Below are 25,150 nucleotides of genomic sequence, written 5' to 3'. Positions count from 1 at the left end.
TTTGAGGGTAATACAGAGCAACGTAATGCCACGCCAGTTACCGCATTCAGTTAGGTCTCCTTTCTTAGGGACTTTGACCAATATGCCCTGCATTCATGGGCGTAGCGACGAGTGGGTTGAACGCCCAACCCCCCCCCCCCCCCCCCACGAAGAAAATTTGTTCTACACTTCTAAGCTTGAAATTTCATGATGTTTAGAGCACAGGAAAATGGACGAGGCTGGTTGTAAAATCCTCGTCGGCGTCGTCAGCAGCTTAGAATCGGAATGGTTCGTGCTGCTTTAAGCTCCATTAAACTTGATCTTGGATTATTCGTAGCCCAGTTCCCAGCGTCTCTAAAGAAGCATTTTTTAAATAATAAAATGTTGCTTTAGGCCATCTCGCACGTTGAGTCCCTCTGTGCCGATGCCGGTAGGGTTGTTGTGTAGAACCAATTTTTTTACGACGTGTCCGGTGCACTGTAGTTTACCGACTTTCGGCAAATGTACGTTGGTAATCTCCCCAAGCAGCGCCTGTACGATTGATTCATACAGCTCCGCTACTCTTCGCTTTCAGCTTGTACTCCGCTAACTGTCGTCCGCAAAGGCGCGTAAGTCCTCCGTGAGCACGGTCTGTCGATCTAATTGGGGGTTTGTACATTGTCAGGTTCGCATGTTAAGGGGAAACCGAAAATGGCTCAAAGATGGCTGGATAAATGGCTACCGTTTGATGCATGTATTGTTTTGTGCCTTAAAAATGCATCTGTATTGGCAGAGCACACTTTCGCCACGTAATCAGTGCTTCCAATGGTGTTATAATTTCCTAAAACTTGTCATTTCATTCATCGATCCGCTATATATCAACAAACGCTCAGCAAAATATAATTGCTAATGGAAAATAAATTTAACTGATCATATAGATCATTACGTGTTCATAAAATGTCTAATCTGGAATTAGTTAATAGAAATTGGGTTGCGCACATATTTCGTTGCACTAGCGATTTCTGAAAAAAAAACAGCACCACGGTCTCAAAGTTTCGCCACATCAATAAGCTTTTAAAGAGCTTTCAGCTTTTGCCGCATAGATAAGCTTAGAATAAAGTAAACACACGGAACTGGTCTTCAATGCAAACGGATTAATTAAGTATCCTATTGATCCTACGCATTATTCAGTTGCTGCTGGAAATCTTTAATCAATCGGAATGTCTGGATAAAGAAAACAAACCATATTTCAGGATGTTTGTAGTCGGTGCGGTTGGCTGGGGATCAGCTGTGTTAACATTTGCAAGCTCTGCTATTTGACATATATTACTAATATTAATGCAACATTCAAATAAACGTTTAGGTTTGCAACGAACACATGAGATGTACAGTACAGTGTTTGTCGCTTTAATACAATAACGTGAGCCACTTTCGGTTTCTCCTTAATCGCAGCGTTTTGCGAAGGGTAAAGTACTCGGACGAACCGAAAAGATTCGCACAGATTCTCTAGGATTTCTAGCGCTAGAATCGTGTGAAGGAATTGTGTAGAGGATTCGCACTGAACGCCTCGCTTATAGCACAGAGAAGAGACATCCAGGCGAAAGGTCCCCACTTGGATAAAACTTATGTCAAATTAGTTGGGAAACTATAGTGATGCTGTCGCTAAAGGGTGCATAAAATTCTACACTAAGCTCACAACAACTAGCTTCTATAGTTACTATATATATAGTTCGGCGGATAGAAAATCGGGAGCCAAATAAACGTCAAAAGCGGAGCCAAAAGCTTTTCAAAATCCAAAATGCAGGAGTAATGTTAAAAAAATACACTTTATTTTCATAGAACTAGTCATTTTCAACACCCGTCAGTGATTATTTCTCGTAAAAACCTGCACATTTCACCATAATTTCAAATTTAATTTCATAAATCAGGGATGCCAATTCGCCTGGTTTTCTATCCGCCGAACTATATATATAGTAACTATACTAGCTTCTGGCGCTAGCATAACGCTCACAGTCCATATATACTAGCGCCAGAGGAGCCACAGGTTGTTAGTGTGCAAATCAAAAGAATCATTTAGTTGGGAAACTATGGTGGTGACGCTAGCATATTAGATGATTCTAATTTTAAATTTTATCCAAGAATTCCCGAAAAATTTGTTCCTGAACGGAAGTCTGTTCTCTGTGTTTATAGAACCAGGATTCCTATATCAGAATCCAAGTATTGAATCCACGGGATACCTATAACTCGGTAAAGGAATCGCCTGTACTATGAATTAAAAATCCTCTATATTCTAAAAGCAGGATTCCTGGAGTGTTAGCAAGGGTAGGCTCGATGCTATGCTTGAATATGCCGCAGGATCTTTTAATGTGTGTTGTTGTCCGCGGCTGCCAGCGATGCCACATGCACGAACTCAACTACTACTTCTTTGACCAAGCTCGTGTTTTAGTCTTTGAACTTGAAATGCGGTCAGGCATTAATGTTAATATTTTTTAAAGGTACATGGGTACCAGCGGGCCACACGCCCTGGCAGGTGTTGTGGGTTCAAATCCGGTTATAATCCCTGATTATAGCTTGGTTCGACCAATGCACCTTCCAGCATTTGACAAAAGATAGGAGTTACAACGACAACTTGTTAAGCGTAGCTACCTATTACCCCCCCCCCTTCCTTTCCACTCTTTCCCCTCCTTTCCTAAAAAAATTTCATTGCTTTCCCCTACCGTCCCTCCATCAATTGTAAAAACCATCGTTTCAAAAAAAATTTAATACTACTTGTTTGTCGCCGTCAAAGATTACCGTCCGCGGAAAAGGTACGTTCGTCTCATTAGAACCTCTATCATTCATGTTTTTTTTCCTGTGTGGACTCATCGCTGCACCCAGTATAGTTGATCTATTGTGATATCGCCCGGGTGTTTGTTGTATGACCTGCACTGCATTTCTTTTTGCTATAATCGCTATTGAATGAGCGATATGCTTATTAAATTTTATGCGTACTTGTGTGTATTGGGGCTTACCCTTCCTTCAAAGCTTGATCTATTTTATCCACTTATTCCTCGCTCGCTGCCAGTACTATCCCCATATTATAGCCGTCCCTGGCGAGGAATTATTCCTTCCTCTGACCAGTACACTTAACTATAGGAGGGACTTTTGTACTTTCAAGAGGCTCCAGTGGGAAAATTTAGAATTCAGCATGAAGGAAGGGTAAATGAGGGGGGCCTGAGAATAAACCTAAATGCTAGCTAAAGTCACTTGCCATCGAATGGCTTGATTCTACTAAGATTCGATCCCACGACCACTCGCTTATCAAGGCAGACTCGGTAACCTTGCGGCTATGGAGCCTCCCATCATTCATGTATTTGGTCTTCAGCACGTTTATTTCAATCCCAATCCTTCAAGCCTCCGCTTACAATCTAGCGCAGCTGGCCTCCCCCTGTGCAAATTTTCTGTCTTTAATATCTAAGTCTGCTGCGTAGCCAAGGAGGTTGCTACCTTTTCTCAAAATCAGGCCTCTCGTTTCGATATCTGTTCGTCGGATCACCTTAAGAGCGATGTTAAAAATCATGCAGGATTAGCTGTCTGTAGCACGCTCGTCGCGTCTTGAAAAGCCTCCGGACTCAAAAAGCCTCTTCCAGCCGAAAGCTCAATGCCAACTGGGATAAAATTGTAACATTTGTCTTCTATTATTTCAATTTAATTTTTTGTCAGATGAAGAACACTCCATTTCAACCAAAATAACTTTTAACTGAAAATCCCCATTTCCTGAATAAAGTTTTTCCTAACTAAACGGTTAGGCTATGTGAGATTTCTTCTTGTAAACCCCCTTGTTGTTCTTGTAAATAAACGGATATCACTATTGGCTGCGGCGGTTTTTTCTTGTTCGGCTAGGGAGTAGGTCCAGGCACTCTTGTCCCGCTTACAAGCTTGTTCAACAATGCTAGCCTTCGCCTCTCTCTTAGTTCGCCGATTTTCCTCTAAGTTATCCGAGATCCAGCTTCTCCGCTGCGCACTTTGCCGAGAGTTTCGTCACTGGTCGTGATAAAGGCGTTCTTGTTGCCGGTCTATTGCTCTTCGACGGTTTTACCAGGCTCCAGCGCTCGGGATTCAAGTTGCTCGACAAAAGCCCTATTCACCTCGGGATTCTCCCATCGGCGGATGTCTTAGCGATATCCAACTTTTTGCTCCGGTCTTTGCACATGTGCGACGCGTAACGTATCTTAGCATTAACAAGGTGATGGTCGGATGTAATATCGGCGTTGCGTTTGTTGGGCACAAGAAAAAGACTCCTTCTCCAATTTCCGGTGATGCAGATGTAGACAATTTGTTTTTCTGTTCAGCCATCGCGGGAAAACTACGTGAGCTCATGTGCAATCCCTTATTATCCTATTAACATATTGCACACATTAGAGAAAATCCTAGAACTTGTTGTCAAAGGCCAGCTAATGAATTATTTAAACAGTCATCATTTGTTAATTCCAGAGCAATCAGGCTATCGAGAGGGACACTCTTGCGAAACTGCATTAAATTTGGTACTAGCAAAATGGAAAGAAAAAATCGAAGCTAAAGAAACTATTCTTGCTGTATTTTTGGATCTAAAACGCGCGTTTGAGACAATCTCCAGGCCCTTATTGTTACAAACCTTAAAGCGATTTGGTATTGGAGGGCTAGCATATAAATGGTTTGAAAGCTATTTATGTGATAGAACTCAGAAGACTCGCTTTGATAATTTTAATTCTGAGTCCATAGCTAATACACTTGGTGTACCGCAAGGGAGTGTATTAGGGCCGCTTTTGTTCATAATTTATATAAATGATATGAAACGAGTTTTACGGTTCTGCGACATGAATTTATTTGCTGACGACACTGTTCTATTCATTGCGGCTAAGGATCCCAATGAAATTGTAACACTTCTGAACCAAGATTTACATTATCTTTCGGATTGGTTAAAGTTTAAACAGCTTAAACTCAACATTACCAAGACAAAATATATGATTATTTCAGCCAACTCCAGACCAGACGTAAGCGTTGTAATTGATGGTGAAACAATTGATCGCGTAAATGAACTAAAGTATCTTGGAGTAATCATTGATGAAAAGTTAAATTTTAAGTCTCACATCGATAATGTCATCAAGAAAATGGCGAAAAAGTACGGTGTTTTGTGCCGCTTAAAAAATCAATTGACAATTAGTAGTAAAATTCTTTTATAAGTCAATCATTTCACCGCATATAGATTTTTGTTCATCCATCTTGTTCCTTGCAAACGAAACACAAATATTGAAGTTGCAGCGCTTACAAAATAAAGTTATGCGATTAATTTTAAGATGTAATAGATACACTTCCTCACATATTATGCTGGACGCATTGCAATGGCTTTCTGTGAAGCAAAGAGTTTATTTTTTGACAATGGTGTTTTTTTATTAAATTCTTAACGGAATGCTGCCTCGATATTTGTGTGATCAAATTGAAAGGGGAAGTGATTTGCATACGTACAACACTAGAAACGCGGAAGATGCGAGAACACCACATTTTTTGTTTGGAAGATCACAGAACTCTCTGTTGTACAAAGGAATTAACTTTTTTAATTCGATGCCGCGACAAATAAAACGTGCAGCAACAATGGCAGAATTCAAAAGGCTATGCATTTTACACATAAAAGCTACTTTACAGATGTAATTTGATTTATTTTTTTGTATTGATTCAAGAAGATTGTTTATTTTTTTAATTTTTGTATATTTTTTGGATATATTAAGTTATCATGTTCACTGATGATGATGGATTTAAAATTGTTATTATTATTAATTTAAAAAAGTATAGAGAAGACTAGACATGTTTGAGCCACGCGCGCGAGGACAGACATAGATAATCTTGAAATTGAATGATCAGGTTAAAGTCTTGAACAAAGGGTTCGGAGCAGCAGCTGGACAGGCTTGGGTTTGCTTGTGGACTTTGGAACTCGTATACCATCGCTCACGGCGGTACCGAGTACCAAAAGACTGCAGGATCTCCCTCGTAGTTCTAAATCGTTATCTAGAACCAATTCTGACTAGCTGGGGCTCAAAATATTAGGTTCGATTCCTAATCAAGTCCAGATAATTTTCGGGTTGGAAACGTTTTGGACTAGCCTTGGATATTTTTTGAAATTTTGATATTCACTTGAAAGTTTGATATGTCTGTATTAGAAGCCAGTTCGCTATTTGTTTTTATCACCTGGCTACATTGTTATATCATAAATATTGTTCGAAAGCACGGTTGGGAGCGAGTGGACTGTATGTTAAACCCTGAATCAGCGCAGAGTACTGGGGTGGGATCCAATAATTCTGGGTTTGGCCTATCCTAGGCCAGTAATTACTTTGGGCGCGCTTGGGCGGGTTGCAGCCAAGCTGCTGTGCGAATGTTCGGAGGGTCCTTCACGATAACACACCTTTCTTCACTACAGACTAATTTTATTTACAACATTTATACAAATATGCACAGACAGCACGACGGCTGCTGGCGGTTAACGACATGGACTGCTTAAGCGTCTTGCTTAGCATGCTTATATAAGTTTAGCGGACAATATCCCATTGTCGCTTTCATAAAAGCATATTCAAATTCAGGGCATCATATTCGAAATCAATACCAGCTAAAGCCATATTGAGAGTTAGTGCGCTAAGCCGGCGCTGCTTAACCGCTGGTCACTCACGCACGTACTACAGTGATGCCTCCCTTCGTACGGTTCGTGCTCACTCCTGAACAAATATCTTAATTAGATAAATCGTCCCGCTCAAACCGTTGTAGGGCTATAGGTGGGACCATCATCATCATCATCATCATATTCTTCAGGCGGTCAACTTCCCTTGCAAGTTGAGCCAGCTTACCCTGCTGGGCAAGGGTCCGTATATTCCTTGTTCCGTTTCGTGTCCTTGTTTTCATGCTAAAAGTCGTTGCCGATCATACAGATCGATTTTTTCTTTCATTATCTGCGTTGTAGAATTTTCGGGTACAGTAGGTTGTTAGCCTAAGGTTCCTATTCCGCTGACGGGGCTGCCAACTTATGTCGTTTTCGTTTTTGTGGTATAGCTACACCGCAAGAACGAAAACGATACTAGAGTAAGCGGGAGCCGCCCCTTTCCTGTTTGCGTACCCAGTCGGCACCACGTGTGGGTAGGGATAGGAGTTAGTGAAAGAAGGTTATTGATTTGCACATGTTCACCCTTCGCTAGGCCCAATGTTGAATGGTAGGCAGAAAAGACCATCTTCTTGTCGAAGTTCCCTACGAGACTCGAAAGGGTCCGGCAATCTACCCGAAATTCTCACATAGCACTGGATCCCATCCATCCTAGCCATGATAGGTCTAAGCTTCCTTCCCCGGAAAGCCGTTTTCGTCGCCGTTCTAAGCTTTCCCGGAAAGCCGTTTTCACCTAAGATTTTCCATAGCTCTTGCCGGTTTACACTATCATATGCGGTTTTGAAATCAATGAACAGGTGATGTGTGGGGACTCGGAATTCTGGAGGATCTGCAGCAGTCGGTCTGATAATTAGCGAAAGTCGATGGAAGACGACTTGGGAAAGCACTTTATAGTCGGTATTCAGGATAGTGATCGGTCGGCAGTTCTCACAATCCAGCTTATCACTTTTCTTGTAGATAGGGCAAATGATTCCTGACAATCAATTGATGCAAACAGCTGACCAATTTGTGCGGGCCTATTTTGATAAGTTCTGCTCCGATGGCTTCCTTTCCTGTTGCTTTGTTCTTCGGCTGCTGGATGATTTCTTCAACTTCGCTTGTCGATGGGGATGGCACATCTCCGTTGCTTGCTGCATTAATTAAGTCATTTCCACCACTATCACAGTTTTCCACCTCCACGCCAAGTGGTCATCTTAGCCACCTTTCAATCAACGCACAGTCGTCTGTCAAGACAGTTCCTTCCTTATCTGCGCACATTTCGTCCCGCGGCACAAAGCTATTGCGAGTTTCGTTCTGCGTTGAGTTTTTAATAGAGCTTCCATGCGTCGTGAAAGCGGTACCACTGCTCGAGTTTCTCGCGCTCGTTCTCATGGAAGAGTTGGGTTTGCTGTCTCTGCTTCTGTTTCTATCGCTCTGCATTTTGAGCTCTAACCAATATGTGCTGGCACTCCGCGTCAACCCACTCGTTACGTCGATTCGGTCCCATACGGCCTAGGACATTCTTCGCTACGTTGTTGATGACTGTTTTAAAGGTAATCATACAGTCCTTAAGACGGACTTCATCCAGCTAGTTCCCTTTCGCTAGCGTAGTTTGAGAGATAACGCGTAACTTTCGGTGATATCGGAATGCTTCTGTCGCGTTTCCCAAAGTTGGATTTCTGTTCTGTTGCTCACTCGGTGAACCATGATAGAATTGAACTATTTCTTTTGATTCTTTATCGATTTATTGCTCTGACTCCAACTGATTTTGTCGTTCGCCTCTGACTTGCAGACTTCATTAGTGTCTTCCAAATTCGAAACGATTGGTATACAGCAGTAACGAGGTAACCAATGTTACCTCGCATGAATGGCTAGGGCAAATTCCATTCTGCATATTTTAGGTCCGAACGTGTGGCGTGTATCTTGTGGCCTTGTCTGCGAAACACTTTAAAGCCGTATCAAAATTAGCAACACGCAATACAGAAACGCAAAGGCTGATCTACTAGAGTTCATTCTTGATAGGTTTCAAGCTTGACACCGATTTTTAAACTATAACACTACTTATTACGGTAACGGATATATGCAAAATTGCCAATTTTTGAGCAGACCAAGGTAAGGGGAAAGTTCTCTGTAAAAACGCCACTGAAACCAAAACGGAACAATAACCTAATAAGCGAGTTGGTTCTTCACCTTACGTAACAATATTTCTTACTAGTTTTTTGTTCACAAATTAAATTAAAGATGCTAACAGCTTTAATTGCATGATTGCTAAATTATATAGTTATTGTTTTAAGTGCTTTCAGCCCTCATAATAAACTTATCGCAAAAAAAAACTGTGGATGAGTTTCAGTTCAAAGCAAAATTGAAAAGGAAACATTTGTTAAGTCAATTATATTTTACTTACGCATTTGCCAACCGTAAAATTTACCTCGCGTGCATGATTGAACACATGTCTGTCGGTAGTGTCGAGCCGCCGCCGCGCCGTTTTGTAACGTACGGACTCAGGACCATTGCCATAGTCTTTGATGGATGGAGAAAATCAGACGCAACAAAAAGTGTCACTGTACCGAGCTTGCAGCGGGTACATATTTTGCAACTTTTTTTCCTTCTTTCTTAATCTTCTTTTTGTCATTGTGAAAATTTCAGCAATTTGAGCGAGCCAATTATTTCTGATCGATCGCACCCGCCGTGCTGGAAGGGTTGAGTAATGGCACTAATTGTTTTCGGTAGCCTCCGGCGACAGCCTTACTTAGGCAGGGGTTTTCAATTAAGCTTCCCATCGGACGATTGTGGCACCACAATCATGTTGTTTGTTGCGGTTGAGAAGTTGCTATCCGTTTTCGCAATGAACCTCAAATAAATTTAGATTTTACTTTCACTTTGCGGAAGATAAAAGAATTACACTTGATTGTCTGGTAAAACCACGTTTTTGGTTAGAATTAATTGACTAGTAACAAGAAAAAATCCTTTGAACAATAGCCTACTTAGTTACCAACACATCACTAATACTGTTCTATTTTCTCGCCTCGCAGATCTGGAGACCTCTTCAACCGAACATCCCAGCTCGTGCGACAGTTCGATGTCCGCCCTGCGGCTGCACACTCCCGGCTTCGGCAAGACCGCCACAAACCGGCGACCGATCGTACTACCCAAGCCGATTCCGCAGCTCGAGTTTCCCGGCCCGCCATCGTACGATTACTATGAGCCGAGCTGCTGCTACATGCCGCTTCCGCCACCCATTCCCGCACATCACATGCCGCTGCTGGAGGCCTCCACCATGCCGCCCAGCTTGACCGGTGGCGGCAACTATTACACGCTGAACGATTGCTTCGAGTGTGCCCGCCAGGAGGCGGAACATGTGCCACTATACGCCACCAGCCGGCAGAGTCCGATGCGTAGACGCTCGCGTAGCATCAGCGTTGTCAGCATGAGCATGGCCAGACGACCGAGCCAGATTGGTATGCCGGCTCCCGTGATGGCCGTAGGTACTCCGTCCCCGGTAAACGTAGATCCATCGACGGCAGTCTCGATTGCAGCCACCAATGCTAACGTATGTTACACGCCGCAACATTTCAGTCTTAGCAAGAAAGGGCTGCTTAAAATTGATTACTCGTGCAACTGGGACAACCTAGATCGGTACATTGCCAAATGAGACCCGAGTCCCGGAGTACCTGTTATTTCCGTTCTGTAAACCGTCTATCACGTGAACCATGCTCAATTTATTTAGTAATAAAATAAACATGAGACAAGCACCGGCACGAAAAGTTAGAATTATAGGAGTGTATTTAAGTTAAAGTGTACTAATATTGTTGAAGAAGTGCTTTGTAAATAATAAAGATGCAAAAGGATCTAATAAAGTTGAATAATCTGACTGTGGTAAAAGAATTTTGGAAATATTATCACAATACGCACCATACAGACGTTCGGCTTGCTTTTCACTTACACTCTAAGCTTTATTCGAATCCGGAAAACCGCTTACAATCTAAAACATTCCCGATCCGCTTTCACTTTTCACCTTCCTCGGGATGGTAGCCGCCCGCAGATACGGATTGTCGATACTCGGACTGTTGTTGGTTAGATTAATCTGTGCCGTTGTGATGTTACCGGCAGCCGTGGAAACCGTTACCGTTGGTGGACCCATTTTCGTCTCATTTGTGCCTTTGCCGGCGCTGTTCGACTCACCATCCTTTTCGTCACTTTCCTTGTCCTCTTTTTTGCTCTCGGTGCTATCGTCTGGATCATCGTCGTCATCATCACCGTCCTTGGTTTCCGCCGGATCTTCTTTCCGGTTGGCCACCTGATAGTAGTATTCCAGTTCCTCGAAATCAAATATCTGATCCGTTGGATTCAGTGCCTGCAGATAGGGAGGGAACGATGGCTTGCAGGCAATCAGCGGAAACATTGGGCTATCCTCATTGTCGAACAAACTGTGCACTTCACTGGTCTTAGCCAGGAACCTAGTCAGTGCTTTTTCGATATCTCGCTTCTGCGAAGCAGCCTTTTCACGAATAGCTTCGTATTCGGTGACCGGTTGTTTGTAAGTCTAAAATGATTATTTCGAAATTAGTTCCGACCAAAAACGTCCGAAAATTTTAAAACTTACCGGCGTACGAATGTATGCATGCGGATCCGGCAGAGCCGGAAAATAGTACGGTATGTGCGATGGGTGCGAATTCTTCTGGCCGGCCTGCAGAATACCGAGCTGTTTTTGAGCCTGTGCCTGTTGCGGGGCCGGCAGCATGGGCCGTCCTTCCCGCTTTGCGTATGCTTCCATTCCCTTCACGGAGATTCCCATATTTATCAGAGCTATTACCACGTCCCCTACTACGGGTTGCGTTCGTCCGGCCAGCTCGCAGTAGTTACGAGCCGTTTGGCCTAGTTCAACAATGACTGGAAAGAAGGTCAATTATTCCATGCTACCGGAATTCAGTTACTGGGGATGGGGTATATGAATACTTACAGCTCTGCATCATTTCCGTCAGCGTTTCGACGATTTCTCTTTCAGCACTTTCGACGCCGCGTTCGATTAGTTCCGACGACACTGCCATCGATAGGTACTTCCTTCGCGCTTGCTGAGTGGCATTTATTTCAGCCATTTCCAGTCGACAATACTTTATTTTGCACTTATAAACTTTAATAAAATATAAAGTACATTCGCTTCGCGTCTCGTTCCGTATTTTTATTTTTCGATTCCGTTTTGTTGCAAACGTCAAACTTAAAAGCCTCATCGGCCAAAATAATTTTTTTTGCTTTTCGGTCTAAAAGAGGTACTAGAACTAACTCACTCACTATTATCTGACAACAGCGCCAGCGCAGGCGAGCGGCGATCTCGCGCAGCGACTGTTGTTCGAGTCTTCCCGGTCAACCAATCGTGAAATTCTTTTGTAGTTCTTTATGCAAAAATAAAGCTTTGTGGCGATAAGCCGTTACGTTTAATTTTCAATAATATCGATTCGAATATTTGAATTTATATTTGATATTCGAACTCCTTCATAGATTGATACTCGCATTTAAAACATTTTCTTTGTCAGTATCCTGCATTTTGCACCTTACTGGACACCGCAGTCTAAAAGTGCGTCTGGCACGTCTGGTTACTGTTTTCTTTTGTCAATACATTGGCATTAGAGAAAATAATCTGGATTAATCCAGGTACAGCTGCAAAGCACAATAATTTGCTAAAAATCTTTAAAGATACACTCAACCCCCGCTAATATGAAAAACACCACGTTCAAATTAGGTGAAATCATTTTTAATCTGAATATTTGGTAACTCATTTTATTCATTTTCACATACGCACAAGGCGCGCACCCTATGAACTTTTTGTTTTGGTTTGACGAAAACAAACGTTTTGAAATCATTTCGAATATGCGCGAATTCTACACGTCTGGATTGTAGAAGAGGAAATTGGCTCGACAGTTTCAACTAATACGGTCTATTTTAGGTGCTAAAGAGAGGTAAGTTGCCTATGAGCTGTATTGCCAAAGCTGCTGGGCAAGAGGGAACGTATTAACTTTGTTTTGCTTTTTTTAAAATTTGCCCGGTCAACTTAACCGCAACCGCTTAACTTACATGCATGGAGTCCTTTAGAATATGATTGCCATTTTTATCTAAGCTCCCCAAGAGTAGTCGTAGATCTAAGGATTAGTGGTACAGAAATTGCATGGGTTCGAAACTTGCCCGAGCCAAAAATAAAAACAAAAAAAATACGTAAAGATTAATAACGAATTGGCGACAGAAATTGATATTTATTTTCGAAGATGACGGGTGATATCGATATTTTGGTGAAGATCTTTATAAAGTAAACTTAAATTTTCTATTAAGTTTGTAGAAATTTCTTTTAGAAATGGTAACGATCGCCATCGATTTCCATAATACATCGCACATTTTCTTTCCGTACATTCCTTTAGTTTTACCGTGAACGCGCGGAAAGAAAACGTGCGATGTATTAGGGAAATGTCAAAAATGCTGTTTAAATATTACGAAAACGTCCGCCATTATGGCTCGTAAAAAGCTGGATATGTATTTTCATATCAAAAAATTGTTACGTTAAAATGGCTTGAATCCAAATTTTTGCAAGTCGATAATTTTTCAGATCTTTTTGTTCACTGCGTTATACTAAGTTGACGGTCAAATAAACATTAGCACCACAACGGATCCTTTCTGCTTTGTCTTCTTCATTATTTTCGAAAGAAATTAATGCTTGACTATTGAATAGTAAAGAATTGCAGGCAACTAACGGATGCAAAGCAGCAATTGAAACATTCAACACTATTCTCGGATAAAAGAGTCACTGATTTTCCTCACTTTGAGAATTGCTACGTTACTTCACATGCACAAATATTCCTTCATCTGTGTTTCCTTGTAAGACAACATTTCCGAAAAAAATCTTGCAGGACCTATTCGCGACTGCGAAAGCTAAAGAGATTTTTAATCCTGTTCGCACTTACACGAAAACCCATTGTCAAAACTTGCGTGAAAAAAAAAGCAAAAATACTTCCTTCACTTTTTTTTCACGCAAGAACCAAACAAATAATAGCGACTTCGTAGTCGCGAATGTGGATACAATCTGGCAAAAGGAAAGGATTGCTGCTCACTTTTCTGTGACGTTTCACCTTCACGACATCAATTTGGACCAGATTCAATGTTTAAAAATAAACTAGGTTGAAAGGAAGGGCTGGTTTTATACTTTAACAAAATTGTTTACTTTCAGGACATCAAACTGGACTAGGTATGTCGCAGTCCTAAGAAATCTTGTTTGAACGAGAGGACTTTATAACTCTTTCTGGCATACTTCCCAAGCACAGATGTCAAATTAGTATAAGCACTTACAAACAGACGAGACACTCGCGTTAATTCCATCGTCCAAACAAAAACCACGCATTTTTCAAAAAAGCATGTTTCGCAACATGGCCACAACGCGGCGCGCGGGTGTTGCTTCGCGTTTTCAGTATAAAACCATACAAATGTAAAAGTCCTACAGCATGAAACCCTGCAAATGCTAGCAACTCCGCAACATGCATAACAGAGGGTGCTAGTGTGCAAGCAAAATGTGTAGGACAATGGTTTTTAAAGGATTTTCTTCTGTGTCATGTCAGTTCGTCAGTGGTATAAGTCTAAACCACCCCATCGGCAGGCAACCATGTTTTCGCTGCCAGCATCTCGTGTGTGCGAAAATGAGATAGCATGTCAGCACTGCGTTTCACTCAACTGCCAGCAGTATGATTTGGGCCCGCTGTCAAATTTTGAGCCCAGAACATGCTGTCGCTGACGTTCACTGCAGCTCGTTGTAGAGATGTCGATGGGGTGGTCTAAACGTCGTAAAGTATCTTCTACCTATTGGGACGAGGGGGTTTTGTTGCTTTTTTTCTAAATTATGAAAATCTATTCATAATTGGCAGAGCTATAAGCGTTCAAAATCTGGCATTCTTTCGTGACGCTAAGTTGAATCCAAATTTCGGATTGACACCCTGAGGTAAGACGTAGTTCTACGTCAAAAGTCTATGTAGAATACTTTTTGCGTTTTGTATTGTGGCCTCAGCTTACCCCTCAATATTTTAACTTCATGGGGTAAATAGAAATGCATACAGAGGGGCAAGTTGAAACAGTAACAATGTTCGACTAACTTCCTATTTCGAATTGAATGTATTCGGTTTCACTCGAACAACAAACAATCATGGATGTTTCCATAGTAACTCCGTCAAGGTGAACTCGACGCTCCTCCAGTGAATGTCAAAAGATTATGCCCACTTGTGCTCAATCACCGCCATTATCGCTCGTGGAAAGCTGGATACGTTGTGTAGTTTCTGAGAGAAAGGTACATAAAGTTTGAAAATCGTGGTTTTCCAGGAGCAGCGTTTTATTCCGCCGAAGTTGTTCCACGCCGCACTGGAATGCTTATGTGTATCACAGAGAACAGATTAACAGGCTCGAAGGAAGTAATCGATTTTTTGTGTGTAAAATCTGTCGGTAGCGCCCTCCAGAAATAGTTTGCCAAACGCATCAAAAAATATCCATGTACCTTTATCAATATTTCTTTGTGCTGGAGTTACATAGCAGCGATGGTAGCGACATCAAGATTTAGTTTGCCACTTACTGCTCGAGGGGTGCTCTATTGAAGGATTACTCGTAGATTACATAAAAACTTTTTACACACTTTTTGTCAATTACCTGGAAGTCTGTTCTCTGTGTGTGTATGATCGTTTTTCGGCCACTTCCCGTGGTCGGATTATTATAAATTTAATGTCAAAATAATCGGAAAAGACTGCAAAATCAAAATCTGAAATAAAAAAATGATGATTTTTTCAAAACTTTTAGTCGTTTATGTCCTCTTAACTAATTTGTTTTCTTACTATTTGCAAATGTTCAACAATTTGTGAAACTACCCTACACGCAAAATAATCCACACGTTCTTTCCACGTGAAAAATCACATAAATTTCTCTACAGCAGCGGTTCCCAACCTTTTTTCGGTTCGCGTACCCCCTGACGGATTTGCCTATACTGTTCTGCAGCGAATTAAAGTTTTGGCGAACCCCTGGGGGTTCGCGAACCCCCATTTGGGAACCGCTGCTCTACAGGGAGTTACGTGACTTTCAGTTGAACATTATTGGAAAATACATTAACATCTATCTCCGGAGTGATTCGCGATACGGGCGCAACTAACAAAGTGTGAACAATGAGAAATATCACTGTGATAATTTGCCAGTACATTTTCAAATCTTAATTTAAATAAAAGTTACAAAAATCAAGTTTAAAGACATAAATTGGTGTAGAATAAATCAATCTTATAATTTCACAACAATACTGCATAAAATTTGTGCATTCAAGCTCAAAATCTAAGTTTTATAGTTGAACCCCTTGGAATGAGCCTCAAAGCATTTTGACGATGAGATTCGCCCAGCCCTGTTTCGCCTTATTTTGATTTTTTCATTTAGTTTCGCCTGTTTACAATGCGCCTGTGTTTTGAAAACAACGCAGTTTCGCTCTTTACTATCGCCTGTTTACAAAACGATTTGCAAATAAGCCTGTCACTTCATAACAATGCGAGGGGCTAAACTGCAAACTGTCTTTTGTTTTGATTGAACACTTCTATCGCCCATTACTAAAAACTTGTTTTAAATAATTCTAACGATTAAAACAGAAGAAAGGATTCTTGCCAAGGATATTATCAGTCTTTTTAAGGCTGATGGTGTGATAAAACGATTTGTTTACAATTTGTAGTTGAGCCCCAATCGCGAATCACTCCGGATCTGATTTCCACGTAAATGCACGCATACTAATGCAAACTATGTTAAATTCAAGTAAATATTGTCAATTGCAAGGAAAATTGTACCATCCAAAGTGCGATATCGCTCATAAAAGTGTTATTTTAGCTTAAATCGTTTCGGTCTCTTCGGCGCACTTATTGCTTTGAAGATAACGAAAAAGTGCGCCGAAGATACCGAAACGTTTTAAGCTAAAATAGCACTTTTATGAGCGATATCGCACTTTGGATGGTACAATTTTCCTTGCAATTGACAATATTTAGTACGGGAAAAGTTAGATGGAAAATAATCACATAACTTTTCACGTAATTTCGACGTGAAAATTATTTTGAGTGTATTTACGTCGATTTGAAAAAGAACCCGAGAAAAGTTCTAGTACTGCGCAGTACTAGTCATTTTCTTAGCACACATCAGAGATCGAGATGGCAACACGTCGCTTTACGAACGGAAAATCAAAACAAAACATGCCAAAATCGCACTATAGTATTAGTGTGTGTGTGTGAGGTGACAGTGCCCAAGTTCTTTTCGCTGAATTTGTGTGCGCAACGATTCGGCAGAGTCAAAAAGAACAAATTCGACCGAAGCCACTAGAAGAAAAAGAAGTGCCGAAGAGAAAATTGTGCCATTTTTGGAATAATTTCGCTGTGAAAATTGGATTTTTCTTGCGTAAAACGTCTCCTGTCGTGTGGAAGCTACGTTTCACACTAGTGGAAATTGTGATTTTGTAGTATTATTAGGTTTCTTGGTGGTTTTTTCACTGTCGAAGGTGAGGTGTCTTCTTCTTACTTGCAAGTTGCGTAAAGTAGAGGTCAATTCCAACTAATTTGATAGTTTTGTAGGCGTTTACAGTTTCAAAGCTGGCTACCGCGACGATGTCAGCCCAGCAAAGCCCCGCTAGCTTGCAAGCGGCGGCCAACAGCGAGAAAGTATTCCAGTGGATCAACGAATTGTCGAATCCAGAGACACGTGAAACTGCTCTGCTGGAGCTAAGCAAGAAACGAGAATCGGTACCGGATCTAGCTCCAATGCTGTGGCACAGCTTCGGTACTACGGCTGCACTGTTGCAAGAAATTATCAACATTTATCCATCGATAAATCCGGCAACCCTTACGGCACACCAATCGAACCGGGTGTGCAATGCGCTGGCACTGTTGCAGTGCGTTGCCTCGCATCCGGAAACCAGATCTGTCTTCCTTGCCGCACACATACCGTTGTTCTTGTATCCGTTTCTTCATACCACCTCGAAAACACGCCCATTTGAGTACTTGCGGCTAACCTCACTGGGTGTGATCGGTGCTCTGGTTAAGACCGATGAACAGGAGGTTATTACTTTCCTTCTAACCACGGAAATCATTCCACTCTGCCTGCGAATCATGGAGTCCGGATCGGAACTGAGCAAAACCGTTGCTACGTTTATTTTGCAGAAGATTTTGCTGGACGATAGTGGATTGTCGTACATTTGCCACACTTACGATAGGTTTTCACATGTGGCTATTATTCTGGTAAGTTTCATTTGCTATTGGATGAGGACGCTTTAGTTATTGACGTGGCACGTTTGAATTTTTAGGGCAAAATGGTAATCTCTCTGTCAAAAGAACCCTCCGCAAGGCTGTTGAAACATGTCGTTCGTTGCTACCTCAGATTGTCGGACAATCCACGGTAAGAATCGGTTTAATTAAGCATTACGAACTCTTTTATAATGGAAATCTTGTTTTGCAGAGCACGCGAAGCGCTCCGCCAGTGCCTGCCGGATCAGTTACGGGACGGAACGTTTGCTGCCTGTCTGCAGGAGGACAAGTCGACCAAACCGTGGCTTACGCTGCTGCTGAAGAATTTGGAAACCGTCTCGGTTGCGGGCATTTCTCCGTTGACCTCCTAATGCGACTGGAAGCGTGCCGAATGGAAGTAGATGTGTGAATGTTGTAACAGAGCGTCCGAGTGTGCATAACTGGGCAGGCATGCTAGCATGGCCTTTGTATGAATGAATCGCATAAATAAAAAAGAGAGGAAAAATCCACCCTTGGCTCTGCTATCAGCGCATTATTCCGTGCCCAAGGACCACGCGAAAATGAACCTGTGTTCCTGAACCTGATCGAACCACGTGACCACCAGTCAAATACTGATTCAGTTTAAAAACTTATGTTTGTATATTGAGATGAATTTGCTTGCTAAATGTTTCCCCGAAGGAGAAACCTTTATCGAACGTTCTCTTTAGGTTAGCGGTTTACGAGAAGTTTTTTTTCCACTTGCGGTTTTTGATAACCAACAGTGGCTTATACGTGTTTTAAACAGTTTACGGTATAGAATCAAACTGAATTGTGAGTAAGACCTAGGGTAAGCGTTAGTACGAAAATTTTCCAAGAAAAACGAAACGTTCTAGATTATGAACCTCGATAGTCACATAACTGAATTAGGTAAAATTATTGTACATTGGTCTGGAACATCATGAAGAAACTAAATTTCAAACCTAAACTTGCACAGTGCAAGCTATCGATTATTATATTCATATTTGTGCAAGCGTAAATTAGAGCTGCTAATAGAGTAGGGTAAATACGAGCAAAATTGAGACTGCGTCGATGTGAGGAAGCTTATCGTTTAAGTATGAAATAGAAGGATGTTTTTAATATATTATGCGTTTGAAACTCCTTTTGCTTTACGTCTTCACAATTGTACACCGCGTCTAGAAAATATGTTTGCAAGTGATTTTTTTTTGTATTATCTTATTTACTCTGTTACTCTGTCCAAAGTGTCCAACTTTTATTGCGTTTTCGTTTGCAAATGAACTCATAGCTCTCGTTAAACCAATGCTGTAAGTTAAGCGATATTGATTCCATACGACATTAATACTTTTATAGTGATTTAAGTGATATGTTCGATTAATATATACAGGAGGAAATAGCAAAAGTTTTCATATTCAGGAAGAAGTATTGAGAATTTCTTATTGTGACAGACAACTTCATTGTCATACACTTCTAGACCATCATGTTGCTAGGTTGGCCATGATTTTGAAGGCATGGTAATGCAGTAAAACAAACTGACAATTAGTTACGTTCTTTACACAAAGGAAAAATAGTTTAACGTAATATTTTTTGTGGTAAAGAAGGTAATATTTTTGGCGACAACAAAAAGTTCCTATTGTCAAGCAAATTAATTAACGTGCGATTTTATTCTGATTAAAACTCTGCCAGTGACGGACCTTCGCTGATGAACCGCCACGTGCGGTTCCCTAAAAAGAGTGAACAAGTGTTGGCGAAATTGGATCGGGACCCGAGCTGTCTGTCACAAGCCGGGATAAAGGAGGAGTGTTACGATTTGCCGCTCGGCGTGCAGCTCTGGATGGCTCCATGGTAAATTGTAAATTGCTTCTTCTGTTCCAAGCTGGTAAAGGACAGTTGATTTTCTCCCCCGCAGAGTACAACCATCGCCATTAATAACCTTACAAAAACAATTGATGGGGCAACCAACGACCCCCAAGAGTTGGTGATAAACACCGGAGTAGGTGTAGAGGTGGCGCACGACGGTAGACCGCGCAGTGCGATCGGCACGAACGATACTGGTGGAGTGATGGATACAGGGATGGAAGAGGACTTTGACTTGATCCTGAATTCACCAACAGGGAATGCGGAGAGTGACGCGGATAACCTTCTCGATCCGGCGACGCTACCTGAAGTCAAGGGGCAACCTGAGACTTCCGGAGTTGTGGTCAAGCGTTTCTCCAACGCGCGACGGCGACGGCAGAAGTGGTATCGTAGCAAGGGATGAACTCGCCCTTATGCCGGCCGGCCAGCCTGGCCAACGGGACCTGGTTGTTACCAAAAGGGAACGATCCGCTGATACGGCGTCGCCGAACATCAGCGACAAAGGTCCCAGAGACCACACTGTCGAGCCTGCGCGGGTCCTTCAGCACCAAAACGACCCTCGGGGTGCACATACAGGAAAATGGTGGAAGCTTTCAGCGTAGCCATAACTACGGCTGATTATCCCGTTTCCCTGCTCACTACGGATCAGATCCAGACTGTCTGCGCCGTTCTTCTGGATCACATAGCTGACTAGAAGACTTCAGACATTAAACCCAACTACGGACCTACGAAACGAAGGACCTGCCGAAAGCCAACACCTTCATAGGGTATTTCCAGGACAGTGTCGGCACAACAGACGAGAAAATCTTGAGATTCCTCCAGAATCAAAATGACGGCTTTTCAATGCAAGCATGGCAAATACGCCTCCGCATTGTGCGTGGAAAGACCGTGGAACTGTTGATGGAGGTTGACCAAAAAACGGCAAGTCAGATCGCTAAGCAGCGCTTTATGCTAAATTATATGTTTGGCAAAGCATGCATGCGCCAGGTTGGCAGATGTCTGATCAGCAGAGACTGTGCTGCAAAGTCGAGGAAGGTACGAGCGGAACTCCTTTCTGGGAGTGCCCTGCCGCCACCCAGACAATGCAATCCTGCAACGATGAGGTTGGAAAGTGCGGAACTTCCGTCTGGGAGTGCCCCGCTGCCAAAACCTTGCAAGGGGCGTACGCAGCAACCACTAGTCGATAGCAGACCTCAGAGGCTCAATCCGCCATTAAGTGCGGGTCGGGCATCTGTGGCCTGTCGCTTGCAGCAACCGAAGCCTGCCGGTGTGGGCGGCTCGGTCGCTCAACTCAGCGAAAACGTTGCTGGTACCCGTTCGCCAAGGCTCGATCCATTATTGGATCAAGCTGAAAACGGTAATCCTGCCACAAAATGAGCAGCTATAGCTGCATTCAGGTTAACCTCCACCATGCCAAGGGCGCGTCTAGTGTCCTATGCCGGAGGTTCACCAATAAGCAGCTGTGTGCTGTTCTGATCCAGGAGTCATGGATTAACGATTCCACGATCCTCAGTCTATCCGGCGCTAATGGTAAGTTGATCTATTGTAATACACAGTCCAAGCCCAGGACTGCCATTCTGTTAAATAAGAAAATAAGATTTTCTCCAATTATAGAATTCATCCAACGCAACGTCGTTGCCATTACGGTGGTAGTCCCGACGACTAGAGGGAAGCAGGAGATAGTCGTTGCGTCCGCCTACTTTTCAGGGGACAAGGACGAAATACTACCGCCCGAGGTTGCTGAGCTCGTGCGGTACTGCAAGGCAGTCAACATGCCGTACGTGATAGGCTGCGACGCAAATGCGCACCACACGATATGGGGCAGCTCGGACACAAACAACAGAGGTGAGTACCTACTTGAATATCTTACTTCTAACGATGTCAATGTAATCAATGTAGGGAATGACCCCACCTTTATAAATGCTATCAGACAAGAGGTCTTAAACCTTACTCTATGTAGCGCCTCTATAGCTGAAAAGGTCAAAAATTGGCATGTCTCTGATTAACCAAGTTTATCACACTACAGAAATAACATTTTCGACATCGAGGATAATCCTCTAAAGAGAGAGCAGTTCAGGAATCCGTGGAAAACCAATTGGAGTTCTTTTAGAGAACTTCTGATTGCCTCACGTAATTCCTGTCACAATAATATACAAACTTCAGTTGTGCTGGATATCGCCGCTAGTGACCTGCAATGTAGGATCACAGATGCGTATAACATAAACTGTCCCGTAAACACGCGAATAGTTTGCCGCGATGTGCCCTGGTGAAATGAGACGCTTAGTCACCTCCGTCGGAAGGCTATAGGCGTCTATTCAACAGGGTCAAGATCACATCTAACTGGGAAGACTACAAAGCTTCTCTCATCAAATACAACACTGAGCTACGCAAAGCCAAAAGGAAATCACGAGTTAAATTTTTCGAAAGTATATACAAACTCTGCCAAATGCTACACGTCTGCAGAAAGCGATGTCCAAGGACCACTGCAATGGTCTAGGGCAATTAAAAAAAGAGGATGGGAGTCTCACTGTTACCACCAGAGAAACTCTGGAAGTTCTAATGAACACGCACTTCCCTGGCTCGACAGTGACCACTGTCAACAAGACATAGGCGGCCAGCAGCGGAATGGGTCATTACACAATGTGCCAAATGATTCGGTTCTACTTGCACGCTGATTGTTTACGGAGGCTTCGATCAATTGGGCACTCAGCTTTTTTGAACCAATGAAATCGCCAGGTCCGGATGGTATTCTACCCATTTTCTTGCAAAAAATGGACGGTGTTATAATGTCCGAGTTCATCAACCTCTTTCGAGTCAGTTTCACTTTGGGATATATCCCGGAGAATTGGCGGAGAATAAGGGTGGTTTTCATATCTAAGGCTGGCAAAAAAGACAAAAACAAGCCTAAGACTTTCAGACCGATAAGTCTGACTTCAACGCTTCTTAAGCTGAAGGAAAAAATCACGGATAACTATATCCATAATGAGTTTTTAAAAAACTCTCCGTTACATGCAAGTCAACATGCATACCAACACGGTAAATCTATGGAAACCGCACTGCACTACTTAGTGACGTTAATTGAGAAATCGCTCAAATATCAAGAGACAGCACTTTGTGCTTTTCTTGATATTGAAGGTGCTTTCGATAACACGTCCTTCGCGTCAATTAATACGTCTCTCTGTCAAAAAAGAATCGACCACACTACAATGAGCTGGATTCAAGCAATGCTCTCGAGCAGAGAAATTATAGCATCATTGCGAGAAACGTCGGTCACGATTCCGGTGATCAAAGGGTGTCCACAGGGAGGAGTTCTCTCCCCCCTGCTCTGGTCTCTGGTAGCCGACGTACTCCTTTACAAGCTATCACTGCTTGGTTATGAGACCCTTGCTTACGCCGACGACGTTGTACTTATCAAGTCGCTTGCAAGGAGCTCTAAACACCACCATGTTATGGTGCTCACAAGAGGGACTTAATGTAAACCCCACCAAAACAGTCGTTATACCATTCACTAGGCGAAGGAAACATACCATTACTCCCCCTATCTCGGAATAATTCTCAATAAAAAACTGAACTGGGACTAAGAAAGCAACTTCGGCTATCTGGGCATGCAGGTCACTGTTTGGCAAAACCTGGGGATTGAAACCTCAACTAGCCTTCTGGTCATATACTACTATTGCACGGCCTAGGATAACCTATGCTGCAGTCGTATGGTGGCCAAAGGTGAATGAGGTGACAGCCCAAGCCATACTGAAGAAAGTTCAGCGCCTGGCCTGTCTTACAGTTACCAATGCCATGCGTACAACACCTACTGCAGCCATGGAGGCAATGCTATTATCACTGCCTTTGCATCTTCATGTGAAGAAGGAAGCAGAGCTCGGCGCACTACGGTTGCAAAGGAGTAAAACTATACTCGAAGGTGACCAAATCGGTCATCTTCGCATACTTCGGGAGTTCAATCTGACACCCTTAGTAACTTCAGTCTCTGACTGCATGGAAGCCAGGCCCAATATGGACGTTCCATATGAGGTGATTGATTGAAACAGATCGCTCAATGTGGAATAATGGAGGGCCCGATCTTCCATCTGGAATCATCTGTTTTTTTACAGATGGTTCAAAAATGGCCTGCACAGGCTCCGAAGTCTACGGGCCCGATATCAGGGAAACTATCTCATTCGGAAAGTGGCCCACCGTTTTTCAAGCAGAAGTATATGCAATATACATCTGTGCAACAATATGCTTGAAACGACAGTACAGGCATGCAAAAATCGGTATCTTCACGGACAGCCAAGCAGCACTACTGGCACTCAAGTCCGCCAAATGCGAGTCCAAATTAGTTTGGGAGTGCATTGAGGGTACTCTCCCGCCAAAACAAAGTTTTATTACTTTGGGTGCTCGGTCACTGCGGAATCGAGGGCAATGAATTTGCTGACAACCTAGCAAGACAAGGATCAGCTCAGCAATTTATTGGTCTTGAACCGTTTCTGGACACCTCCAGGGGCGGACTGGGAGCCTAAGGGCCCACCGGACCCTTGAGATTAGGGGTCCCAGTTTGCAATATTCTCATGACAGTAAAGTAACACAAAAAACGGCATCTACTCAAAAGACATCAGCGTTACAAGGACAGTAAATCGAATAAATATGGGCTCTATTTTGTAAGTCATGTCGTGCAACTCGACTCGACTCAGGCACTGTCGAGTGTCGAGTATTGGGAGAACGGGCAGCATAGTGGCTCAATGCTCGAAACAAAACAAACTCAGTCGTTATTAGGACGAGTCACCAGCTTTTAGCGTGTGCGTCATATTAGCGGTTCACGGTACTTAAGTTTGGACGCATTTTTCTTCAACCCAATATTTGCTACTTTGAGTTTTAGTTTGTTCTGCCACCACCACAGATGTTGTTCTATCGACAATATCCATTTCATTGGCAAAGCAGACGAACTAACTAGATTTGCTGAAGATTGTGCCTGTGTGTTGTTCCTTTCATAACATCCTGTAATGGCATGTTGAACAGCCCACATGAGGGACCATCACGTTGATAAAGTCCCCTGCGAGGTTAGAATGGCCACTCATTTTACGGTCGATGGTATCATATCCAACTTTGAAATCAATGAAATAATTGTGCATTGAATTCTGTATTCATGGACTTTTTGGAGAATCTGCCGCAGCGTGAATATTTGATTTGATTTGCGTGATAAATGATAGGATGTCATTAGTTCAATATATATGAGTAGCTTACTGCGTCTACAAGTCAGAACAGAGCAGTTCATAGTGCAGGCAATTCCCATGCCGAGTTATAGCTATCCCTGGGATTAAACTCTTGGATTCTCCTATAAGAATCATGCTTCTATAAGCAAGGTATTCTGTGCGAATCCTCTGTAGAATTTCTTCACACGATTCATGTGAGGAATGCTCGAGACTCTGCGCGAATCTTT

General features: G+C 42.6%; 3 protein-coding genes across 6 annotated transcripts in view; 2 read left to right on the top strand and 1 right to left on the bottom strand.

Annotated features, from left to right (window-relative positions):
• LOC128734882 (uncharacterized) overlaps positions 1-10,460 on the top strand; it is an 82,433-nt gene extending 71,973 nt beyond the window's left edge. For all 3 annotated transcript variants that reach the window (XM_053829278.1, XM_053829276.1, XM_053829277.1), the window contains exon 5: positions 9,631-10,460. In XM_053829278.1, coding sequence (XP_053685253.1) covers positions 9,631-10,250 — 620 coding nt within the window. In that variant the 3' untranslated portion in view covers positions 10,251-10,460. The remainder of the gene's footprint in view (positions 1-9,630) is intronic.
• Positions 10,461-10,533: 73 nt separating this feature from the next.
• LOC128737264 (transcription initiation factor TFIID subunit 8-like) lies at positions 10,534-11,733 on the bottom strand. The gene is made up of 3 exons (XM_053831868.1): positions 11,559-11,733; positions 11,202-11,488; positions 10,534-11,141 (listed from the first exon to the last, which is right to left on the bottom strand). The coding sequence occupies exons 1-3, from the start codon at positions 11,692-11,694 to the stop codon at positions 10,581-10,583; spliced, it is 984 nt and encodes a 327-aa protein (XP_053687843.1). The 5' UTR covers positions 11,695-11,733; the 3' UTR covers positions 10,534-10,580.
• Positions 11,734-16,927: 5,194 nt separating this feature from the next.
• Positions 16,928-19,247, top strand: LOC128734389 (CCR4-NOT transcription complex subunit 9). Of its 2 annotated transcripts, none has more exons than XM_053828562.1 (4): positions 16,928-17,126; positions 17,200-17,862; positions 17,928-18,019; positions 18,080-19,247. In XM_053828562.1, the coding sequence occupies exons 2-4, from the start codon at positions 17,233-17,235 to the stop codon at positions 18,237-18,239; spliced, it is 882 nt and encodes a 293-aa protein (XP_053684537.1). In that variant the 5' UTR covers positions 16,928-17,126; positions 17,200-17,232; the 3' UTR covers positions 18,240-19,247. The 2 variants fall into 2 exon arrangements, with proteins under 2 accessions (XP_053684537.1, XP_053684538.1); XM_053828563.1 differs by having other exon boundaries at positions 17,192-17,862.
• The last annotated feature ends 5,903 nt before the right edge of the window (positions 19,248-25,150 follow it).

This window comes from Sabethes cyaneus, chromosome 2 (genome assembly GCF_943734655.1).
Source record: "Sabethes cyaneus chromosome 2, idSabCyanKW18_F2, whole genome shotgun sequence".
In the NCBI taxonomy this organism is placed as follows: domain Eukaryota; kingdom Metazoa; phylum Arthropoda; class Insecta; order Diptera; family Culicidae; genus Sabethes; species Sabethes cyaneus.
Note: the sequence above shows the minus strand (reverse complement) of the source record. Positions and strands in the feature narration are given on the sequence as shown.

Coding starts and splice junctions, on each gene's coding strand:
- LOC128737264 (XM_053831868.1), bottom strand. CDS start 11,694: ATGGCTGAAATAAATGCCACTCAGCAAGCGCGAAGGAAGTACCTATCG. Junction 11,489..11,558: donor GACGGAAATGATGCAGAGCT/GTAAGTATTCAT, acceptor CCTTCTTTCCAG/TCATTGTTGAACTAGGCCAA. Junction 11,142..11,201: donor ATGCATACATTCGTACGCCG/GTAAGTTTTAAA, acceptor TAATCATTTTAG/ACTTACAAACAACCGGTCAC.
- LOC128734389 (XM_053828562.1), top strand. CDS start 17,233: ATGTCAGCCCAGCAAAGCCCCGCTAGCTTGCAAGCGGCGGCCAACAGC. Junction 17,863..17,927: donor CACATGTGGCTATTATTCTG/GTAAGTTTCATT, acceptor TTGAATTTTTAG/GGCAAAATGGTAATCTCTCT. Junction 18,020..18,079: donor AGATTGTCGGACAATCCACG/GTAAGAATCGGT, acceptor CTTGTTTTGCAG/AGCACGCGAAGCGCTCCGCC.